At 55.8% G+C, this 21,033-nt stretch overlaps 3 protein-coding genes across 13 annotated transcripts in view; 1 reads left to right on the top strand and 2 right to left on the bottom strand.

Annotated features, from left to right (window-relative positions):
* SLC7A6 (solute carrier family 7 member 6) overlaps window positions 1–603 on the bottom strand; it is a 38,101-nt gene extending 37,498 nt beyond the window's left edge. For 2 of the 3 annotated variants that reach the window (XM_082607289.1, XM_082607286.1), the window contains exon 1: window positions 517–603. The gene's annotated coding sequence lies outside the window, so the exon portion shown is untranslated. Of the gene's footprint in view, window positions 1–7; window positions 74–516 lie in introns of those variants that run through there. The other variant, XM_082607287.1, reaches the window with a different exon arrangement.
* Window positions 30–12,331, top strand: LOC309795184 (uncharacterized protein). Of its 2 annotated transcripts, none has more exons than XM_082607301.1 (2): window positions 30–237; window positions 11,503–12,331. In XM_082607301.1, exons 1-2 carry the CDS (start codon window positions 33–35, stop codon window positions 11,664–11,666), a joined length of 369 nt encoding a protein of 122 aa, XP_082463427.1. In that variant the 5' UTR covers window positions 30–32; the 3' UTR covers window positions 11,667–12,331. The 2 variants fall into 2 exon arrangements, with proteins under 2 accessions (XP_082463427.1, XP_082463428.1); XM_082607302.1 differs by lacking the exon at window positions 11,503–12,331 and adding an exon at window positions 482–614.
* On the bottom strand, window positions 3,707–20,942 carry PLA2G15 (phospholipase A2 group XV). 8 transcript variants are annotated; one of them, XM_082607294.1, is made up of 8 exons: window positions 20,128–20,910; window positions 18,702–18,938; window positions 11,252–11,371; window positions 10,996–11,152; window positions 8,618–8,736; window positions 8,269–8,367; window positions 7,666–7,890; window positions 3,707–5,620 (listed from the first exon to the last, which is right to left on the bottom strand). In XM_082607294.1, the coding sequence occupies exons 3-8, from the start codon at window positions 11,319–11,321 to the stop codon at window positions 5,109–5,111; spliced, it is 1,182 nt and encodes a 393-aa protein (XP_082463420.1). In that variant the 5' UTR covers window positions 11,322–11,371; window positions 18,702–18,938; window positions 20,128–20,910; the 3' UTR covers window positions 3,707–5,108. The 8 variants fall into 8 exon arrangements, with proteins under 8 accessions (XP_082463420.1, XP_082463423.1, XP_082463418.1 ...); XM_082607297.1 differs by lacking the exon at window positions 11,252–11,371 and having other exon boundaries at window positions 7,666–7,765; window positions 8,622–8,736; window positions 18,702–18,838; window positions 20,128–20,942; XM_082607292.1 differs by lacking the exon at window positions 11,252–11,371 and having other exon boundaries at window positions 18,702–18,838; window positions 20,128–20,914.
* Window positions 20,943–21,033: the final 91 nt, after the last annotated feature.

Consider the following 21,033-nt stretch of genomic DNA (forward strand, 5'->3'; position numbering starts at 1 on the left):
CCGTTACCTCGTGGTGGCCCGGCGCCTCCGGGATGCTCGGTCGCCCTACCACCGCCCCCGCCGCGACCGCTCAGGCCCCGCCCCCGCCACGTCATCCGCCGCCGGATCGCGACAGCGCGCGCCGCGTCGGGACAGGGCGCCTGGCTCCGCGCGGGGCTCGCGGGCGGCGGCGCTTCCGGGCCCCAGGGGACCGCTTCGGCCTCTGGAATTCCGCCGGCCGCGCTCAGGCGTCCGCAGGTGAGGTCCCAGTCCCCGGCGAGCCGCGACCCGGGCCCAGCCCCACTAGCCGACTGATTGGCTGCTCCCCGACCCTGGAGTCTCTCGAGGCCTCCGAGGGACTCAATACTGGGACGCTCCCGCGGGAACCTCCAAGTGCCCCCACACCCGGTTCCTTTGTGGCCCTTGGCCTGGGCCGCACTCCCGGGGGACCCCATACAGCTCACACGAGGAGCTCTAAACAGCCTCCATACCCCGTTCACAGCCAACCCTCCGCCTGGAGACCCTAGGGAGACAGACCCAGGATTCGTCCTCCGAGTCACAGCTCCGACCACCGTGCATCCTTTAAGGTCCCAACAGACACATGGACACCGCTGAGCTTCCAGAGCCAACCCCAGGCTTCCCTGGGGCCCAGGCTTGAGGACAGTTTTCAGTCCTCATCCTGCCTGACCCCTCCTGGAGCTGCACCCTCCTGTCCTCTTCCTCTCCCTGTGGTTGCTCCTCCTCCATCTCCTTCTAGGGCTCCTTTTCCTCTGGTAGCTCTGGGGCTCTGTCTAGGGCCTCCTGATCTCATGGAAAGCTGAGCCCTACCCCTTAGCTTCCTGTCCACACCTCAAGCCATGATTCTCTCCTGGGCCATGGAGTCATTTCCCCCCAGACACGTGTTCACAACTACACATCCTCTGGTTCCAGACTGCCTACACACAAGACCCTGCTCCCCACCACGTAGTGACCCAGCAGGAAATGGGCAGCATCCTGAACCCTTCCTCCTCCTGCCCCCCACCCAGGCCCTGCATCTCATGGTTTTCTTCTCCCCAGCCATAATAGCCTCCCAATCCCTATCCTGCTCTCTCTAACCCATCCCCACAGGGTAACAGCTGCTCCTAAAATACAAATTGGAATGACTTCGTATCTCTTCTGCCTAAAAACCCTTCCATACTCCTACCTATAGACCTGAGGTGATGATCCTTGAAGAGCGTTCACTGGTGCTGCCCTCCTTGTGCTATCTGCTTGGAGTACTTTCCCTAAGTGTGAATGAGAGTACAGGCATAACATGTCTTATTGCTCTGCGCCTTATTGTGATTCGCAGATGTTGCATCTTTTATAAATAGAAGGTTTGTGGCAATGCTGTTTTGTCAGATGATGGTTATAGCATTTTTTTGCACTAAAGTTTTGTTTTGTTTAATTTTGGCTGTGTTCGGTCTTCGTTGCTGTGCACAGGCTTTCTCTAGTTGCGGTGAGCGGGGGATACTTTTCGTTGTGCTGTGCGGGCTTATTGCGGTGGCTGCTTTTGTTGCGGAGCATGGGCTCTAGGCACGCGGGCTTCAGCAGTTGTGGCACGTGGGCTCTAGAGCACAGGCTCAGTAGTTGTGGCACACGGGCTTAGTTGCTCCGTGGCATGTGGGATATTCTCGGACCAGGGCTCGAACCTGTGTCTCCTGCATTGGCAGGCAGATTCTTAACCACCGTGCCACCAGGGAAGTCCACTAAAGTATTTTTTAATGAAGGAATGTACATTGTTTTTTTAGACAATGCTATTGCACACTTAATAGGCTATAGTGCAAACAGCTTTTAGATGTACCAGAAAACAAACAAAAAAATTCATGTGACTCACTTTACTGCAACCTTCACTTTATTGTGGTGGTCTAGAACCGAACTCACAGTATCTCTGAGGTATGTCTGCATGCATATATTTAGAGTCATTAGAATCTGACCCTTTGCCCCCTGGATCAGTTCCTCCTGCCTCCCTGGCCTGGCAGAGGAAGGGCTCTGGACACTTGTGTCACTCAGTAACAGCCAGTCCACTTGTCCTTGTATCAGCAGCATACATGACCTACAAGCTCTCAGAACCTCTGGCTTCACTGTCTCACAGCCAGTTACAGCATCCTGCCAGCTGAAAGCCACCATGAACCAAGCACTGAATCAAACGTTCTCCAAAACCATCAGTGTATCCTCAGGGCCACCCTACAGTGTACATTTATTCATCCCCATTTTTCTTTCTTTTTTTCTTTTTTTTGGCTGTGTTGGGGCTCTGTTGCTGTGTGTGGGCTTTCTCTAGTTGCAGCGAGCAGGGGCTACGCTTCGTTGCGGTGTGCGGGCTTCTCATTGCAGTGGCTTCTCTTGTTGTGGAGCATGGGCTCTAGGCACGCAGGCTTCAGTAGTTGTGGCACACGGGCTCAGTAGTTGTGGCTCGTGGGCTCTAGAGCGCAGGCTCAAAAGTTGTGGCACACGGGCTTAGTTGCTCCACAGCATGTGGGATCTTCCCAGACCAGGGATCGAACCTGTGTCCCCTGCATTGGCAGGCGGATTCTCAACCACTGCACTACCAGGGAAGTCCCCATCCCCATTTTTAAGATGAGCAAACTGAAGCTTAGGGAGGTCAGGAGACTCCCCAAGCTACTTGGCTAGAGGTGGCAGAGCTCAGATTTGAACCCGTCTGCTGGCCCTGAAGCCTGCTCTGACTCCATACCCTGTCTCTACAGCTGTGAAACTGAGGGTAGAAGTGGGGTTGAAACAGATCAGGGGTGAGAGGGTGGCAGCAAGGCCATGAGTGGGTATGTGTCAGGGCACTAAGAGGCTGGGCAGGACCTGGGGGTAAGGGTTTACTCCCTTTCATGTTGTCATCCTTTTTACCAAGGCCATTGATGCAGCTGGACCTATGTATTCCTAGGCGTCCTAACCCTCTGGGCCACCCATTTTTCCAGGTCTGGCCAATAACTGGTGTAGTGAGAAGATTCAGAGCGCCCTCTAGCGGCCCAGGGTGTATTGACACCTAAAACCCAGGCTGGCCAGGCTCCTGTGGAGGAGGCAGGAACTGGGGCTTCCACCACTCCCACTGGCCCCCAGCTCTGGGATCTGCACCACAGACTTCTGGCCTAGTCTCCATCCTTACGCACGTTTTCCTGTCTCAGACTCTGGTCCTCTGTCCTTATCCATCTCCATTTGGTCCCCAGTCTCTCAGTCCCTATCTCTGCCCATCTTGGTCTCTCTCCCTCCCTCCTCAGTCTCACTCTGTTCCCAAAGAGGGACAGATGGTGGATAGATGAACTGATGAAACAAAGTAGAAGGGTAGCATCCTAAAAAAATTCAAAGGATGCTGAGACCTGCAAGCTGAGGGAGGACAGAAGGCTGGGAAGGAGAGTCCAGACAGGGCGACCGTCAGGACTGTCCTTGGCTCCCAGCTGTGGGGTGGCATTTGGGGCCTGTTGACCACATAGGAGCGGCAGGATGGGGTGGTGGGCAGGAGCTTCATTCCAATAGGAATGTTTCAGGTCCTGGTTCTCAGTCCTAGGAGGGGAACTAGATCCCAGGAGAGGGGGAAGGAGGATAAAACCCAAAGAGGTGCACAGGAGCCATGCTTTGGTGCTGAGAACCCATCAAGGGCCCAGGAAGGTCAAGGTCCAGCCTCTGATTACTTGCCTTGCTAGCCCCCTCACCCTTCCACTGCCTCCTTCCTCTCATGTTCAGAGCAGAGGCTAGGCCAGGGCACTTTACAGCATCCAGAATACTTTTATTGCCAGAATCGAGGTACAGCCTGCTTAGAGCCCCATGTGGGGCCCACCACTCAGGAACAAAGGGAGAGACAGATGCTGGGTATGAATGCAATAGAGAAAATTCCGCTTCTCAGAAACCTTGTAGGAGCGAAGCACAGTCCAGCCTGACTGTGGCTTTGGGGCTCCACCCCAGAGGCTAGACCCAAGTCTTGGCCTTTAGGCATTGCCCACTTGGAGACCACCAAGGCAGATCCACATCCTCCATCCCTGCTATCACAGGGAGATCCATGCAGCACCTCTGGAGCAGGAAGAAAACCCCTAGGGGGCCCCTAAGGCACCTGGCTCTCTCAGGGGCCCACTCAAGTTTCTGGGCGAGTCCCTGCTGACTAAACACCACTGAGCTGCCTGGTGGGGATGGGTGCTGGGCAGAGTGGGCAAGAGTCCTACCTCCTCTCAGTCCTGTGCCAGCCCACGTGAATGCTAGAGAGATCCTGGGCAGGGTGGCAATGTGGTGGAGGGTCAGCAAGAGGGCAGCTCAGGGTGGCTCTGATTGGCCTTGGCTGCTTCCTTGAGTCCTCTTTCTTCATGAGTACCTAGAGGGCATGGCACCAGGCTCTGCTCTCATTCTTGAACCACAGCCCCAGGGCAAAGGGAGGCTGCATCAGTACTGTGGGTAACGGCCCAGCCAAGGAGATCAGGGCTCCTGGGACACAGCCCCGAGAGCTGGGGCTCCATCTGCTGCCCAGCCCTGAGCTAGGCTGTTCTTAGAAGTAAGGGAGGTAGGAGTGAATGCCCCAGGGCCTGGGAACCATGGAGAACCTAACCACCCACCCCTGCCTGCAGGGGGAACCGGGCTACCCCCAGAAAGCCACAGTCAGGCTGTGTGAGCAGCTAGGCCACAGCGAAGACAGCAGCTCCAGCCACCCATGGCCAGTAGCAGGCCGACTTGTGGCCAATGTGTGAGAAGGTACACCCTAGGGACCAGGAGCCCAACCTAGGGACCACAGTTCAGTCACATCCCTCACAAGAAAGCTGAGGAGCCAGGCCCTGGTGGGCGAGTGTGAAAAGGCCACAGGGGTAGGAGGAACACAAGGCCCCAGCACTGGGGATTGGGGCCAGGTGCCAGCCAATCCACCTGCGGAGCCAGTCCTGAGGTCACAATTCCACCATCAGCAGCATTCTTTCCAAGGGTCCCTCAAGTAAGTTCAGGCTATGTCTTCCTTCCTCATTCCCAGAGACGAAGGATAAAAAACCCAGCATTTCCCCCACTTCACAACCCAAGATCCAGGGCCTTAGATGGTCAGTCACAAACTGCTCAACTCATGGGCCATGGTTGCCCTAGAGGCCAGGAGAAGCAGTGGTGGCCAGGCCATCCCAGAGCCCTGCCCAACATAGGAATCAGGGCCCGAGGAGCACACGTTTCAGATAGGCCAGGGTAGTGGCGTTGGCCAGCATCGCGATGTGCTCGGTGCCCGGCAGTGCCTGCAATGACACTTCTTGCTCCTGGCGGCCGCGCCAGGCCTGGCACTGCAGGGCGCTCTGCAAGTTCACAGTGCCGTCACCATCACCAAAGCAGATTTTCGGGTCGCGGTCCGGGAAGCTTTCATAGTAGAAGGAGTCTGGCGTAGGGACACCAGTGCCGTAGAGGCAGTGCAGTCGCACGCCAGGTGGCACCATGGCCTCAACCAGCCCCTCCGTGTCCTGCCGCATGAGCCAGCCATCTTCGAAGCCGATGTCCTGGAAGAAGCGGCGATAGTCCTGCAGCGTGTAGTTGGCTGTGGGTGTGTGCACGAAGACCTTTTTGGGTGACCAGGTATAGTTGTAGGGCAGCAGCCAGCTGGTGGAGACGGCAGACCGCTGCTGCTCCCGGATCTTCAGGGGCCCAATGACTGGGATCCGGTTGTTGTCTCCTGCGGATAGAGGGCTCCAGTCAGTCTGTGCTCGGGAATGCAAGCCAGCTGGGCAGCATGCTCACCGCCAGGGCCCCTGCCAGCCCCCAGCCCGGGCCTGGCCAGCACTCTGGCATCTCTATGCTGTTAACGCGGTGACAACTCCCCTATTTCCCTGTATTTTTGCTCTATCTAGGAAGCACATGACCAAGATTTGTTTCTTTCCTTTTGCATTTTGTCACCAGGGATTTAGGCAGCACAAACCCATAGGGTGATTTATCGTAAAAACAATACCTTCCCCAGAGCACTTATCACCCGGCCTGTGGGTACTGACCTTGTCACAGGTGAATCAGCAGGCGGGCAGCCCAAAGACACAGTCACAGTCCTCTTAATCTTTTATTACATTGAGCTATGTAAACATTTTTTCCCTTCCTAGGCTCAGACCTACATCCAGCCAGCCCTGGTCTCATCCCACCCACCTGCCTGGCACTAACCTGGGCAGCCAGGACTGCAGGAGACAGGGCAGGAGGGGAGGCTGCAGACAAAGTGAGAATCTTTCTCACATAGGAATGCCAACAGCACGAACGCACCCACCAGCCAGTGAGATCGCCAGAGGATGAGCTGGAACTTGGGAACAGGGGCCTCTGCCCTGCTCAGGACCCACGGCCACCCATCACCACACCACTGACTGCAGGCCTTCAGCTCTGCTGGGGCCTGGTTCTAGGAGCCCTCAGGAAAGGGAACCCCTAGCTAAGGGTCCACGACGACCACCCGTCCTGTCCCACCCCCACTCCCAGACTGCCAGAGCCTGACAGCAGTCTCCCAGAATCTGAGGCAAAGCTCTAACTAAGGCAGGGGTCCCCAACCCCCGGGCCGCGGACCATTACCAGTCTGCGGCCTGTTAGGGACTGGGCTGCACAGCAGGAGGTGAGCAGTGGGCTAGAGAGTGACGATTTACCTACCGCTCCCCATCACTCGCATTACCGCCTGAACCATCACCCCTCCCAAGCCCCCCGCCCCCTCCGTGGAAAAATTGTCTTCCACGAAACCATTCCCTGGTGCCAAAAAGGTTGGGCACCACCGCTCTAAGGGGACTCATGGGGAAGCTCTGAAAGGGCCAGTACCTGAACTCCACCATGGTAACCTGTATCAAACTCAGAAGGGCCCACATCTCTCCTTTCAGGTCTAGGCTGGACAGAGTAGGTAGCTGTGACGAGTCCTCACTATAATTGGATTCACTGTCCAGCTAATCCAGGGTCACTACTGGGAGAGGACTGATCACAACGATCAGGTGACCAATAAGCAGGTCAGGCAGTGGAAGTCACTTGAGGAAGAAAGCTCATCAGATGCTTGTACAGCCCTGGCTCACAGCTCCTAAAGTGAGCGGTCACGGTCACGGGGCTCACATCCAGTCCTAGCAGAGGGAGGAAAGCCCTGGGGCTACAGCTGGTATGTTCTAACAGTCGTGAAAAGGCAGGTGGATTGGGGAAGAACAGGGAAGGAGGTGGTTTTCCCAACTGCCAAGCAAGCAGGCCCAGACAAATCTGCACCTGCTTCCTCTCTGTGTGGCCCACAGAGGCTCCCCGCTGCCACAGAGGGAGGTGTAACTCATTAACAGGAAACTGTAGCCCAACCTTCCTTCTCTGGGGCGAAGGTGGGGATGAAGAAGTGAGGATGGAGGTAAGAGAGAGGGAGAAGGCTCCTCCAGAGAAGTTTGGATCAAACCAAGTTAGGCCAGCCAGGCCCAACGCGGGGTGGTGTGTGTGGGGGGTGTGTGTGTACACGTACGTACACGTGTGCCCTATGACCAACGGTTATGCCACTCCATGTACATGTAAGAAACCTACACAGATAACAAGAGTCATCAGCTGGAGAGGTGAATTTAGAAGTAGTGTTATATTCTGTTTTAGAAAGAGATGTTTGGAAAAGAACACAACTCTGGAGAAGGAAGGGTCCTGACCCAAGAGAGGAGACATGAGGGTGGCCCAGGAGGCCACTGTAGAGGGAAAGAAAGTGTGTCATCTCTGATACCAGCACCCCCCATGCTGGGCCAGGCAGGGTCTTACCTGAGGCCAGGACGCGCAGGGTCTTGGCCACGCCCCCCCAGGGCGGACCCAGTGCCACAAAGGCATGGATATACTTGTCCTTCCAGGCCTGTGGCTGCTGCTGCAGAAAGTAGAGCGTGTACATGTTGCCCATACTGTGGGCAGCCAGCACCACGGGGCCCCCATACAGCTGGTGCATCTCCTCGATCATCTCACGGAGGGCCAGGAAGTAGGGCCCGTTTTCATCTGCAGGCCAGAGCCAGGCGGGGGTCAGGCAGGAAGGGTCCTTGGGCCTGAACCACTGACTGTGTCTCAGGCCAGACCCAGGACTAGGTGGGTGGGGAGCGTGTGAAAATCCAAGTGGGGAGGGTCTGGTTTCCCCTCAATTTCCATGAAGGGAGAAGAAGCTCCTTTTCCCCTCCTCAGCCTCATTATCTCTCCCCAGGCCTCAGAGGCCCAGAAATCCTGGGCTGAGGGTGGGGGAAGGACAGGACCTGTGATGGCTGGGCTGGATGCCAGAGACACGGGAGTAGGGAAAGGCCCAGGGCCTTTGGTGGCTGTGATCTCCTCCTCTCCAACCCCCTCCCCCATGACCTCAGGGAGGAAATGAGAGCAACCACTTACTTGGAGCTCGGCGCCAGTCATAGGGGGCCCCCCGGACGTCCTCACCTCGTGTGTAGCCCCAGCCCACAAGGCTCTCCACCATGGTATGGAAATAGGAACCTATAGACATAAATCCATAGGATTAGAGAGAGTACAGTCATTGTCAGCTGCCCACACCACGCCTGCCAAGGAGACTGTGACACCTACAGCCGGGAGATCCCCGAAGGAGTGCTATAGGGCTCTGTGGCCACACTGGGCAGAGACGGTTCACAGGCTACCCCCACTCAAACCAGCAGGGCTCCTCCCACTCTCGGAGTCCATCAGAACCTCCATCCCCATTCCCTGGGGGCCATGAGGAAGGGCTACACACCCACACTGCTTTTGCTGGGGTCCAGGAACTCCAGTGAGAAGGTCTTCCCAAAGCCAGGGACACGCACATCCACACCATCAGGAGACTGGGTGGTGCGGGACGTTCGGTTGTAGACCAGCCTGCCAGGAGGGGATATTGAGCCAGTGACCCAGAGGTGACACCTAAGTTGGTGTGTCCCAATACTGTCTTGTGTCCTGAGCCATATTCCCTTCCCATCCTCAGGTCTGGTCAGATGTATAGGGGAGACCAAAAAGTAACAAAGCAAATTTGTAAAGCACAGATCAGAGTAACCACATCCAAATGAGGACCCCACCAAGGCTCACTCCAGAGACTGACTCCAGGACCCCTGTGAGGCAATATTCCCTTCTCCTCAATGTCACCCATACTGTCTAATGCAGGTCTTAGATATGGTTGGGAGAGGGATCTGGCTGCCAGGCCTGGCTCTGCCATGAACATCACACTTGACCCCAAAAGGCAGGCAGCCTAACTTGGCAGGCTCCCATTGCTCCATCTCCATGGATCCAGCTCCTGCCACCTACCATAACACAACACAGGGCAAAGGAGATGATGAATGCAACACACAACAGAACCGGACAGAGAAACCCCGAGCACCTGTGGCTGCTGTGTGAGTGGGTGGGCAAGGCCTGGAGACATGATGGGGACAGGGTGGTGGAAGACAGGAGGAAAGCCTTGTGCCAGGCCAGGAACCCTGCTCCGGCCTCCCCTGATACTAAGGAGGCAAATGTGCCTGAGAAAACACAGGCTAGACCTGCAGTCCCCAGTGGTCCTGAGTCCCACCCACCCTTAAAGATCAGCCACAGAAAGCTGACAAGATACCCAACACTGGCCCAAATAAAAGTCCTGGGGACCCACTCTCTCCAGGGCAATCTGTAGATCATCCCAATGGCCACTGAGCAAAGTTCTAGAAAGCCAAAGCACTCTGTGCTGGATGCAAGTCTAAACAGGTCAGAGCCCAACAGAAGTAGATAAGCCCCTCTCAGTATCAGCCTGTACCTCCAACTGGCAGTACCTGAGACCATGCTTCTGCAACAAAAATAGAAATGCGGATCAACATCCCAGAAATAACCCTGATCGCACAAGGGGGAGGAAAGAGTCAACAAAGCAGGTGTCATAAACAACAGGGAAAGGCAGGGTGCCCAGAGAACCAGCTAGAACCAGCTAGTGTGTCTCCAGGGGAAAAAACAATCTTAATTTGAAAGACTCCATTCAGCTCAAATATTTATTGAAAGCCAATCGTGTTTCTGGTCCTACAGCCTTAAAGATAAGAGAGACACAGTCCCTGCCTTCAGGGAGCTCAGGGTGGGCGGGAACCTTAGTTCAGAGGCATACAACTCTGGGTTCAAACTCTAGTTTGTCACTTATTAGCTGAGTGACCCTAAGCAATTTTGTAACCTCTTTGAGCTTCCAGATTTCCTCATCTGTAAAACAGGTCTAAAAACAGCACTTGTTTCACCAGATTGCTGTAAGACTCAATGAAAGAAAGTATGTAAAATGTATAGTGTTTGCATTCAATAAGCAGTAATTCTCATTACATGATTATCTTATTATGGAAGAAATATCCTAGGAAACAATGTTTGGCAGGCAGGGAATGCAGGTTAGAGGAGCAGCCTTGTGGCCAGGGGGAAGGGGAGGTTAAGAGCTCTGGAGATGGACTTCCCTGGTGGCAAAGTGGTTAAGAATCTGCCTGCCAATGCAGGGGACACGGGTTCCTGGGCCGGGAAGACCCCACGTGCCGTGGAGCAACTAAGACCGTGCGCCACAACTACTGAGCCTGTGCTCTAGAGCCCGTGAGCCACAACTACTGCGCAGCAACAAAGACCCAACACGTGCAGCAACAAAGACCCAACGCAGCCAAAAATTAAATAAATAAATAAATTTATAAAAAACAAACAAACAAAAAGAGCTCTGGGGAGTGGCAGGGAGACTTCACAAAGGAATCAGGCTTGGGTTTTAAACAGTGAGTGGGAGGGAGTTTATCAGGCAAAGGGTGTAAAGGGTGATTCCAGGCTGAAAGAACAGCCAAGTGGAAAGGAATCCCTAAGTAGGTGGAGGGGGCAGGTGTGGCCAAGTCAGAGGCAAGGGAAAGGGTGGGGGCCAAGGTGAGGCTGTGAATAGGGGCTGGAGCATAGAAACCACAAATAGGGCCTGAGGCACTGGAGAGGGTAGGGACAGGAGCAGCAGGAAAGGGAAGAAAGTTCTGTCTGGGAGAGTGCCAAGGTGGCGTGGACCAGACAGAGGAAATGGGAAGGGAGAGAGGTCAATGACGCTGAGCCTGAGATCTCTTGAGGCGCAGGTGAGATAGAAATGGGCTCTGGAGGCGTCAGCGAGCAGCGCCCCACCTGTGCCCCAGCCCCCACCTGATATTGTCAATCCAGCAGTCAATGATGACAGGCAGCAGCAGTTCCAGGTTCAGCCAGAGTGTGAAGTAGCTGTCTGTCCTCTTGGAGCAGAGGTAGTGCACGACTGTCGGCTTGTCCAGCTTTGCCTCCAGCTGGTTGCCCAAATCACCGGGCACTGAAGGGGGACACAGAGCATGAATGAGACCCTGGGCCTGGCAGGCTGCAAACCCAAAGGCCTACCCACGGCTATCCCAGGCTGCAGAGTAGGTGATACCTGTGGGGCTCCTAGGCACAAAAGCCTTTCTGTGTTCCCCATTTCTTTGATTACAGGAAATAGGCTTCATTCAGCCTCCTTGACCTTCCCTGAGTTCCAACTGGCAGATTCATGCAGTTGCTAATTAGGGAAGGGAGGGGATGCAAGACAAAGGAAAAACAGTCAAAGAGAAACCATAGTGCAGCCTCGGGGCAAGGTCCTGGTTCCCCATCAAGCAATATACACAACAATATCTTTGAGCTGTTTTGCAGAAACTGAAACCCCCACCAGATGGGAGAAGCCAGTGGTTAATGGGTTAACGATGGTATGCTGCCCACAAGCAAGCAGACCCCAGACGTGCTGGAACCAGAAGGTTGATGATGCTGACTCCCACTCACCTCACCACCAACCAATCAGAAGAATGTCCATGAGCTGATCACACCCTCTTGAACCATTACTATCAAACTTCTCACTACCCTCTCCAAGTTGGGACACACAGTTTTGAGGGCATTAGCCCGCTGTGGCCCCCTTTGCCTGGCAAAGCAATAAAGCTGTTCCTCTCTACTTCACCCAAAACTCTGTCTCCAAGATTGAATTCAGTGTCGGGGTACAGACGGTGGTTTCAGCTTCATAGGCAGGGTCCTGTATACTCTGAAAGAAGGGCTGGGAAACAGGACAGAGCACTGGGCCACTTAACCAGAAAAAAATAAATCCAGAGGCGGCAGAACAGACACAGTTGAGAAGCAGGCACCTGCCAGCCTCCTGAGGTCCTCGGGGCTTGCTAAAGGCCAGAGCCCAGATGCTAAACCCTGCTAAAGGTTCCAGAGTGCACCTCACCTGGAGGGCCCTAGCATCTTGGCACACCTGTGTTGGAAATGGCTCTCTTGAAGCAACATACCATTCCAGCTACAGCCCAATGGGGGTGGGTGTGACCAGGCTCCAAGGATGACTTCACTCTACTTATTCAGTCTATACAGAGCCCTGGGGCACTTGTGAGACTCAAACCCCTCCCCCCCTCCCCCCTTGCTTCACTGCCTAACATTCAAGGCCCTTCACAGTCCATTTACTCCCAGTGACTTTTCAGGCCTCACCTGCTCCCACATGCCATTCTCTTGACACTTTCCAAACCCCATTTAGGATCCAGTGTTTGGCTCTCGAGGGCATTCACTGGCCTCCAGCTGTGAACACAGCCCTGCAGAGGACACGCCCTCCTTGTGCACCATCCCACTGTGTCCTCAGGGCAGCCATGGGAGGGAGGTGTGGCACCTGCATTCACCTCCCTTCATGATGTGGTGCAGAAGTGAGGAGTCCCCAGCATGACAGCCTCTCGATGAGATGCTTGTGGACTAGACAGGGCAGTGAAGAAACCTTGGTCACTGTTTCCACCAGAGAGAAAATAGCTGAAAGAGGAAGTCACCTGATCTGCTTTGCCTGGATACCCTTTGCCTGGCCAGGCTGTGTGGCCTCTAAAAATACCAATGGTCACTTCCTGGGTCCCTCTGTGCCTAGAACTAGATAAGAGCCATCCACATGTCTTTCACCTCAAGTAACACTGGGAAGAATATCCTTATTATGCCTACTTTACAGATAAGGAGACTGAGGCTGGGAGAGGTGGAAATAGCTTGCTATAGTCCCTTCCCCCACCCAGGGCCTTCAGTATCCCTTCTCTAGCCTCTGCTTCCTCTATCACCAATTTGAGTCCCACCCACAGAGACTGGTCACCCTTGGATGCTGATCCTCTGATGGCCAAGGTTAGGTCCCTGCTCTGTGCCCAGGAACAGCTTGTCTGCTGCCCACCATGGGGGTTCCCAGGATTAATGCCAATAGCCTCATTCTCTGAGAAGCTGGGCAGGTTACGATTCCAGTTGCTCAGTGCCTCTAGGTACAACCTGAGGCTCCTCTGCTGTGACCTAGGATAACTAAGAACTGAATGAATTAATGAGTGCATTTAGCACCAATACAGGTGAAAAGGCCTAGGACCAGTCCGGTCAGAGACCACACACTTCCCAATGCCACACCCTTCATATTCAGTACTCCTTAGGTCCACACAAGGCTCCCTGCAGGCCCCCAAGACAAAGTCCAGATGACCCAACCAGTCACGAGCCCTGCACCATCTACCTTCCCCCACTCCATTCCAGAGAGCCTGGATTGCTTAGCTCCCTCCCTCTGATACGTAGTTCCCTCTGCCTGGAACTCTCTCCTGGACTCAGCTCCAGCTGCGTACTCCAGGAAACCTTTCCTGACTGGGTCAGTGGATTCTCTGTGCCTGCCCAGCACAGACCTCACCTCTGGGAATCATCCTGCAAGCTTAGGGAAGGCAAGGCCAAATCTGCCCAAACTCCATGGTGAACCTGGGCCCAGCATTCCCCGGGAGCATTTCCTGGCCCAGAGCTCCTGGTGGAGGACCCCTGGGATCACACTGCCTGCCAACCCTACCCTTCTGTGATCTGCATCATCCCCATTAAAATACTCCCAGCGGGCTTCCCTGGTGGCGCAGTGGTTGAGAGTCTGCCTGCCAGTGCAGGGGACACGGGTTTGAGCCCTGGTCTGGGAAGATCCCACGTGCCGCGGAGCGACTGGCCCCGTGAGCCACAAATGCTGAGCCTGCGCGTCTGGAGCCTGTGCTCCGCAACGAGAGGCCGCGATAGTGACAGGCCTGCGCACCGCGATGAGGAGTGGCCCCCACTTGCTGCAACTAGAGAAAGCCCTCACACAGAAACGAAGAGCCAACACAGCCATGAATAAATAAATAAATAAATAAATAATTTAAAAATAAAATAAAATAAAATACTCCCAGCAGAAAGAGCATGGGGGTCATGCTGCGGCAGACTCAGTATGTAATGTATACCTCGGCATGCCTCTGCTTTTAGGAGCCCTGGATGGTCACCAACACACTAGCTCTTCGTGGGAGTGATGGCCTGAATGAGGCACCCAAAGACCCCAAGACAGAGAAGTCTCATCCCTGCCACACCCACCACAAGGAAATACTACTGGCTCCTGTACAGTTGCCTGGGCCAGCAGCAAGGAGGAGGTAGACAGGGGAGGTTGCCTAGCCCCAACATAATGTAGTCCAAGTAGGTCTGGCAGGAGTAGGGTACAGTATGACATCTGTTCATAGCCATTGTCTCAACCCCTCCCTCTGTCTATAGCCATCCTCAGACTTCCTTGGGCCTCCTCCCTCAGGCCCAATGCCACATATTTGATAAGTTAGAGGAGAGCCCTGGTGGCAGGTTAGGAGAGCAATCCTTCCCCAGAGAGCTCCCTTTCAGTAATGCCCTCTGAAACGTGTCGGGCTGGAAGGGTGGAGGAAGACAACGTCCAAACCAAGCCCAAGTCAACCCTGAGGCCCCTGGGGGCCAACTCCGAAGCCACCCTACCTCCTACAGGCCCTCAGGAGTGGGGCCAAAGAGCCTCGGTCTTTCCAGCTGAAAAATGGGGATGAGGCGAGGCTTGGGAATTAGATGAACAGGCGTACCGATGCGCAAACGGGTGGTAACCCTCCCACTTACCCCCATATTCTATTGGGTAAGGTGACAAGAGTTTGACCACAACCGCGCCCAGCATAGCAGGAAGTGGATGGGCCGACCCAGGTGACCAAACAACCATACGCTCCCTCACACCGTGTTAGAGCAGATGCAGACAGCCCCGCCCGCACCCCATCCAACCGGACGCACGAGCGAACGGACCCACGACTGGACGCGCGCCTCACCCAGCACCACCGGTGGCGGACGTCCAGCCGGGAGTGCCAGATCTGTGAGCATAAGGAGTAACAGGAGGCCACGCGGGAGCAGGGCGGCGCGGTAAGGGCAGAGGCGGAGGCCCATGGCAGTGACCGCAGCTCCAAGTCCGAGGCGTGGATTCAGCTCTGCGGTCTCGCGCCTAGGCCCGGGCGGCGGCGACGCGCTTAACCCCGCCGCTCGCAGCCTTCACAGAGGCCGGACCAATCAGGATCCGCCTCCTGCAAACGGCCTACCAATAGGAACTCTCCTTCCCAGTAGGAGCTCGCCGACCAGCCCCTACTCATCCCTGGCCAACTCCCTTAACCGCGGTGCACGCCGAGCGCATCGATCTATCGAGGCTCAGCCTGGCTTTCGCGCACGCTCTCAGCTGATCAGACCCAGCTCGCGTCTGCTGGGTACCCAGCCCAGCCCTTGGTACCCTGAGTCCACGCAGCGCAGCCCTCATCCCCGATTCCTGGCGCCTCCTTGACGAGGGATCTAGAATGCACCGGGCCGAATGGGAATTCAGGGTCCAGTGCTCGCCGCTACTGAACTACCCGGGTCAAAGCAAGAGGAAGAAGGGGAGAAGTGAGTCCCAGGCTGTTCTCGAGCCTGAGGAGACTGACCAGGACCTTTGGGCAACTCCCAAGTCGGTTCTTTGCACCCTGCCCCGAGGGCATCTGGGTTCAAGCTACACTGGCCCAGGGGCCACCTGCTGTCTGCCTGGGAAAGGGCCAGGTCAGCGTGTTTCGCTTCCCAGTGAGAGTTCAGTCCGCCTGTTTCAGGGTCTGGAGAGCAGTATCACCCACCACCCCGCTCCCTCCCCCCCCGCCCCCCCCCCCGCTGACTAAACAGTTTGCTCGCCGGGTTAAGAGAGGGCTTGAGCCTCAATCCTGCGCCAGCCCATCTGGTTAGTTCCCCTGAAGACCGGAAGGGGTGTTGGGACCTCATGTCCCCCTACCACTCCCACCCCACGCAAACCGGGGATCCAGAGAGGACACAGACTCTCTGTGCATGGAATCGGGGGCGAATAGAGTGGGCAAAGATTTGACAACCAGTAATATTCTGGTACCATGTGTCACTCTGGAATAGGGTGACAAGCATGTTTGGAGACTGGAGGTCTTGATCCTTCACACACCCACTCCTGAGAGCCAGTCAATACCCTGGTCATCCCTGGCTGGTCCCAAGACCTCTATCCTGCCCCTTCCTCCCTCCCTCCCTCCTTCTCTTCCTTCCTTTCTTCCTTTTGGTCAGTGGCTGACCCTTTACAGCCTCTCTGCAGTGACCCTCAATGAATCTACTCACCATCTTGGCCTGCCCCTCCTATATTCTTTTAGTGAAACACATTCGTGGTTGGAATACCCTCCTCTCTTAAGGTCCAACTATCTCCCACCTCAGACCCTGGCCCAGTGACCCCCTTTCAAAACCCCTGCCTCCCTCACCTCCATCCCAGGCCCCAGCAGAGGGGCTGCTGAGGACCAATCTGGTGCAGGCCCAGTATGGGAGACCATAGAGACCCTTCTGCCAGGGCTAGGACAGGCAGGAGTCCAGAGCCAAGGGTTAAGTGGGGGTAGGGTATGGATCAGGACAGCCTGGGCTGCCTTGGACTCTGGCCACAGTCTGAACATCTTGTCAGCCCTGCAGCCTCAGATGCCCATGGGCTCCTCAAAGGGTGGCCCTGTTCTTGGGAGCGGTTCCCCATTGCCCCACTCCCATAGGCCCTGAAGATGATAGGACCATAGCCATTGGGGCAGGGGGTGCCAAGGTCTGGTCAGTAATAACCAGTGCTGGCGCTATGGAGAGGGGTCAGAGGGTGAGGTTCCCTCATTTTCACCATGACCCCATCATTCACATGATCCCCTGGGCTGCAGACCCCGGGTCATCCTGGACTCAAGATACCTCCTTGAGTCTCAGACCCACAACTAGGTGGTCACCAAGTTTTGCCAACTCTACCCTCCCAAAGCCACATTACCCTCATCTCCATACTAGCCTCCTTACTGATGTCCTAACTTATGCCCTTATTCATGTGGCATTAAACATTAAATCAGGCCCCATCACTGTCCACCTAACCCCATTTATGACCCTCTCATTGCATGCATCATATGCATCTCACTCACAGTAAGTGAGGACCCTGGCGAGTATTCTGGTTTCCCCCAACTTCTACTCTCCCTCTTCCTCAACTCTCTCATCTCCAGCCTCAATGGCTTCCTTGCTGCCTAGAACAGGACATCCTCATTGTCCCTCAGGACTTCTGCTCTTGTTGCACTGGGACCACTTTGCAGACCCCACTTTTGGGGATCCAACTGATTTAGGTCTCAACCCAGACATGATCACTGGCTTTGAAGCAGCTCCTGCCTAGCTCCCATTAGAATATAATTGCTGGAAGAGCAAGCCCCTCATTTGTCCTCCTCGGTTACCACCTGCATAATCCCTGGCACACAGCAGGTGCTTAATATATGTTGAATCAATGAGTGATGAACCCCCTTCTCTATAACCCTCCCTCTTTCCAAGATAGGGTCCTGGTGCCTGTCAGACCTAGAGAAGAAGATAAGGGACTGAGAGGTCCACAGGTTGGATGTGAATTCTGGGAAAGAGGGAGAGTGTTCCTGTGGAGCAGAACATTCTGAGCAAAGGCTAGAGGTGGGACTGAGTAGCCAGGCCAGTTGTGGTATCTTCCTCAGGTGAGAATCCAGCCAGCAGCCTCTGCCCTCCTCTGTAACTGGGCCCTCTGCAACCACCCCTCCCTCGCCCCAGCTCCAAGCTTCCCTACCTGAACCAGGTGGGTGGCTGGGCTTGGGGCAATCCAATCAACACCAGGGCTTCTAAGCTGGTGTGGTAGCCAGAGCTAAGTCTATTTGGAGGCAAATGATTCTCCCTAAAGCTCACAGCTCAGCAGCCTCCTATTCCTCTGCTGCCAGAGCCTCCCTAGAGTCATGAGAGGCCAATACTGACCCAATAATGACAGAACCCTGGGGCAAGGGGCCCAGAACAGGGCCTCTAACCTGGTCTAGGCATCAAGGAAGGCTGCCTGGAAGAAGAATTATTAGAGATGGGTCTTGATGGATAAGTAGGAGTGTGCCAGGAAAACAAAGGGATGATTAGGTAGGTGGGTGCTCCAGGCAGGGAGCTTAGCATGTGCAGCAGCAGTCTGTAGACCAGAAGAATAACAGCAGTGTAGAGCACAGTGGTGGGTGAAAGTGGAACAGAGCGGTTTGAGGGCCCTGAAGACCAAGCTTAAAATCCTGGCCTATGTCCAGAGAGCCAGGAGCCTCGAAGACTCTCAAGCGGGGGGTAAGTGGCCTGGGGGGCGGTGTCAAGGGCTTCCCCTTTCACCTGGGGCGTCCTCCGGTCGAGCCTTCCAGAGCCAGCTCCTCCTCCCTGCCCCGCAACACCTGGTTCCGTCTACAGAGTCAGTGCGCCCTCTGGTGGCTATTCGGCGGCAAAGGCGTGGAGATGCGAACCCCAGGGGAACCTAGTGCGCTTGCTACTCTGGAGGCCTGGGAGGTAAGGAAGGGTCGGAGCTGGCCCAGCTGGGAGCCGCTGACCGCTGAGGGTGGGGATGGGCCTGGGCCGGCGAGTGTGGATCGCCAAGCAAGCACCCAGTGTCGAATCCTCTTCGACAGCGGAATATTTCCCAGGAGGGAGTGAGGAGGGTGTTTTACACCATTCCTACACGCCCTGGAGGTCCACGAGAAGAGCCACACTCCCCTGGTGAGGAACCCCACCCTGTATCTGCCCAGACTTTCACGTACCTGCGGCTGGAGCACCGGCTGTCTTAGTGGCAGGCTTCCAAGGGCTGAAGTGCGGATGGGATTCCGCTAGCTTGCGGGCAGGCTCGCTGGACCAAGTTCCTTTTTCCCAGGTATCCAGAGTACGGTTTGGGAAAGGACTGTGGGTGTGCCGTTGGAGCCTCGCTGATTCCTCCCGCGTACCGTATCTCCGATTCACTCATTTGTGATTCGTGAACACTAGCTAGTAGGTGTGTGGGGCTGGGGGACATTTATCAGTGAAATACAGAAATCTCAAACTACACTGGGGACCCCTGCTAAGGAGGGATGTGCCTCGAGAGGGGAAAATTTGGAGGGAGGGCAGAGGTTAACTAGGGCAAGGTGTGTTGGGAGGGGAGGAAAGGGCACAGATGAGACTCTAGTGCAAAGGCCCTGTGGCCCCAGGGAAGGTTACTTTTCATGGATACGGGAAGAGAGCTTAGTCAACCATTCATTCATTCTTGAGCTACTACTATGTGCCTGGCAGGCCCAGTGATAGGCTCTGGGGTTGAGCCTTTCCTCCAGGATCTGATATTCTCGCGGGTGGGTGGATGGTGGGGTAGGGAGACAATAAATGATTTATCTTGTTAGTAGCTGGTTTAGTGCTGGCAGAAAGGAGACATGAGAGCCGGCTGGGGGACAGGAGTGCGGGTTGTTTAGTATTAATGGTGTGATCTGGGAGGACCCATCTGAAGATGAGTAAGGGAGCTCAGCAAAGCAGGGGGTCTAACGTTGTTTTAACGAATTTAGTTTTTCAAGAGTCCAAACATTGGGAATTGTCATGTAGGTGGAGGCGGTCGGACAGGTGCACGGGAGTTTTGGGGGAGCCGCCCTACGCTTGGGGTTACTACCCCGCAGGGACCTGTACACGCATGAATGCCTCTCCAGTGGGAATGCGCTCAGGACGGCACCTCGAGGGGGAGGCTTCCCCTGGAGCCCGGCTTTGAGACCCGCGCTGAAGGAAGAATATGGAAGGGCCCAGCGCGAAGGTCTAAAGGTTGAATGGATGGGGGCGCCAGGAAGGGTGAGATTTAGATCAGGTAGCGCCGGGATGGCCCGGGGCTCTGTCGTCTTGGAGCAGAGCCCAGTCTGGAGCCTGACAAGGGGCAACGCACGCCAGGGAAGTTTTAGGAGAGGCTGGGGTGCTGTTGGGGTGAAGTGCAATTAGGTGCGAGGGCGTGGCCGGGAGGAAGGCCCGATTTAGCCTGGCGCACGCGAGCTCCGGGCTGGGTGGGGGAGGGGCCTTACCTCGCAGTTGCGCCCCGCCCACCGAACAAATATTTGACATTCCAGGCTTATCTAGAGGAGGGTGGTACCCGAAGAGCGCATTTCCTCCTCCCCCCCGGGCCTGATTGGCTTAGCGCCTTCGGGGGTGGGGTCAAGCGGGTTGGCAGTAGGGTGGCGGTCTTACCAAGGACAGCGGAGCGTGGACATTCGCCTACACCGCAAGGGAATCGCTGGTCGCTCGAAACCGCTGGAAAACCAGTCTACTTTCCTCTCCCTTCCAGCCGCCGTGTCCCGGGCGCCCTCAGTCTGTTTATCCGCCAAATGGGGACGCGGTGCAGTTTGAATTAGTGGGCAAGGCCTCGGAGGCGCCTCCTCTACGCCGGGCTCTTTCGCTCTCAGTTGTCTGAAGGTCCGAACGTAGCGCCCAGCTTGTCCGAAAGCGTGAGGTGCGGCTCCCGCCCCAGTTCCGTCTCGGGCTTGGCAACCCTCTGTGTCTGCTCCTGCCGGGCTGGAGCCCCTTCTTCCCGCCGGATTCTTCTTCAGTTTCTCAGTCACATAAACGGGAGAATTCGGTAAAGTCCGGGGCGGCCTGGAAACTCGCCGTAAAGGAGCCTCACCAAGCCCGACAGGGCCAAAGTGTGCTGGGAGCCCTCCACGAAGGGCTGTCGGAAGAAGAGAAGAGATGCAGGATTTGCGGCTCCCTTACGCACACTGCACTTTTGCCTCTAGCCCCCACCGGCCAGCACGCTCACATCTCCAGGCAACATGCCTGTTGTCAAGGGGGAAGGGCGAAAACAGGCGGCAGGCCTCACGTGCGGTAGGGGTGAGGCTCCTTGCCGGGACCATCCGGCTCAGCGCCGGGGAGCCGCTCTCGGGAGCTGGGGCCGGGGGTGGGGGAGACGCTCTTCTTCCTTCCCCAGCACCGAGGCCTGCGCACCTCCGACCGCTCTTTGGCACCGCGGGCACTTCCTGGAGCTAGGCTGAGGCCCAGCCTTCGCACTTGTGTGCACAAACCCTGCCCACTGACCTCTGGTGAATACCCAAATGGGTTTAATGATCTCCTGTGCTTCCTGCCACCCTCCCCCCACCC

This window comes from Mesoplodon mirus, assembly GCF_964341445.2.
Source record: "Mesoplodon mirus genome assembly, chromosome: 19".
Lineage (NCBI taxonomy): Eukaryota > Metazoa > Chordata > Mammalia > Artiodactyla > Ziphiidae > Mesoplodon > Mesoplodon mirus.

What these genes read in the sequence shown, in the direction of transcription:
- LOC309795184 (XM_082607301.1), top strand. Translation starts at nt 33, where the DNA reads ATGCTCGGTCGCCCTACCACCGCCCCCGCCGCGACCGCTCAGGCCCCG. An exon ending in CCGCGCTCAGGCGTCCGCAG is followed by an intron (nt 238 to 11,502) that starts GTGAGGTCCCAG and finishes GCTGTTTTGCAG; the next exon opens with AAACTGAAACCCCCACCAGA.
- PLA2G15 (XM_082607292.1), bottom strand. Translation starts at nt 20,150, where the DNA reads ATGTCCACGCTCCGCTGTCCTTG. An exon ending in CCCCAGCAAAAGCAGTGTGG is followed by an intron (nt 8,368 to 8,617) that starts GTGTGTAGCCCT and finishes TTATGTCTATAG; the next exon opens with GTTCCTATTTCCATACCATG. An exon ending in CCTGCGCGTCCTGGCCTCAG is followed by an intron (nt 5,621 to 7,665) that starts GTAAGACCCTGC and finishes CTCTATCCGCAG; the next exon opens with GAGACAACAACCGGATCCCA.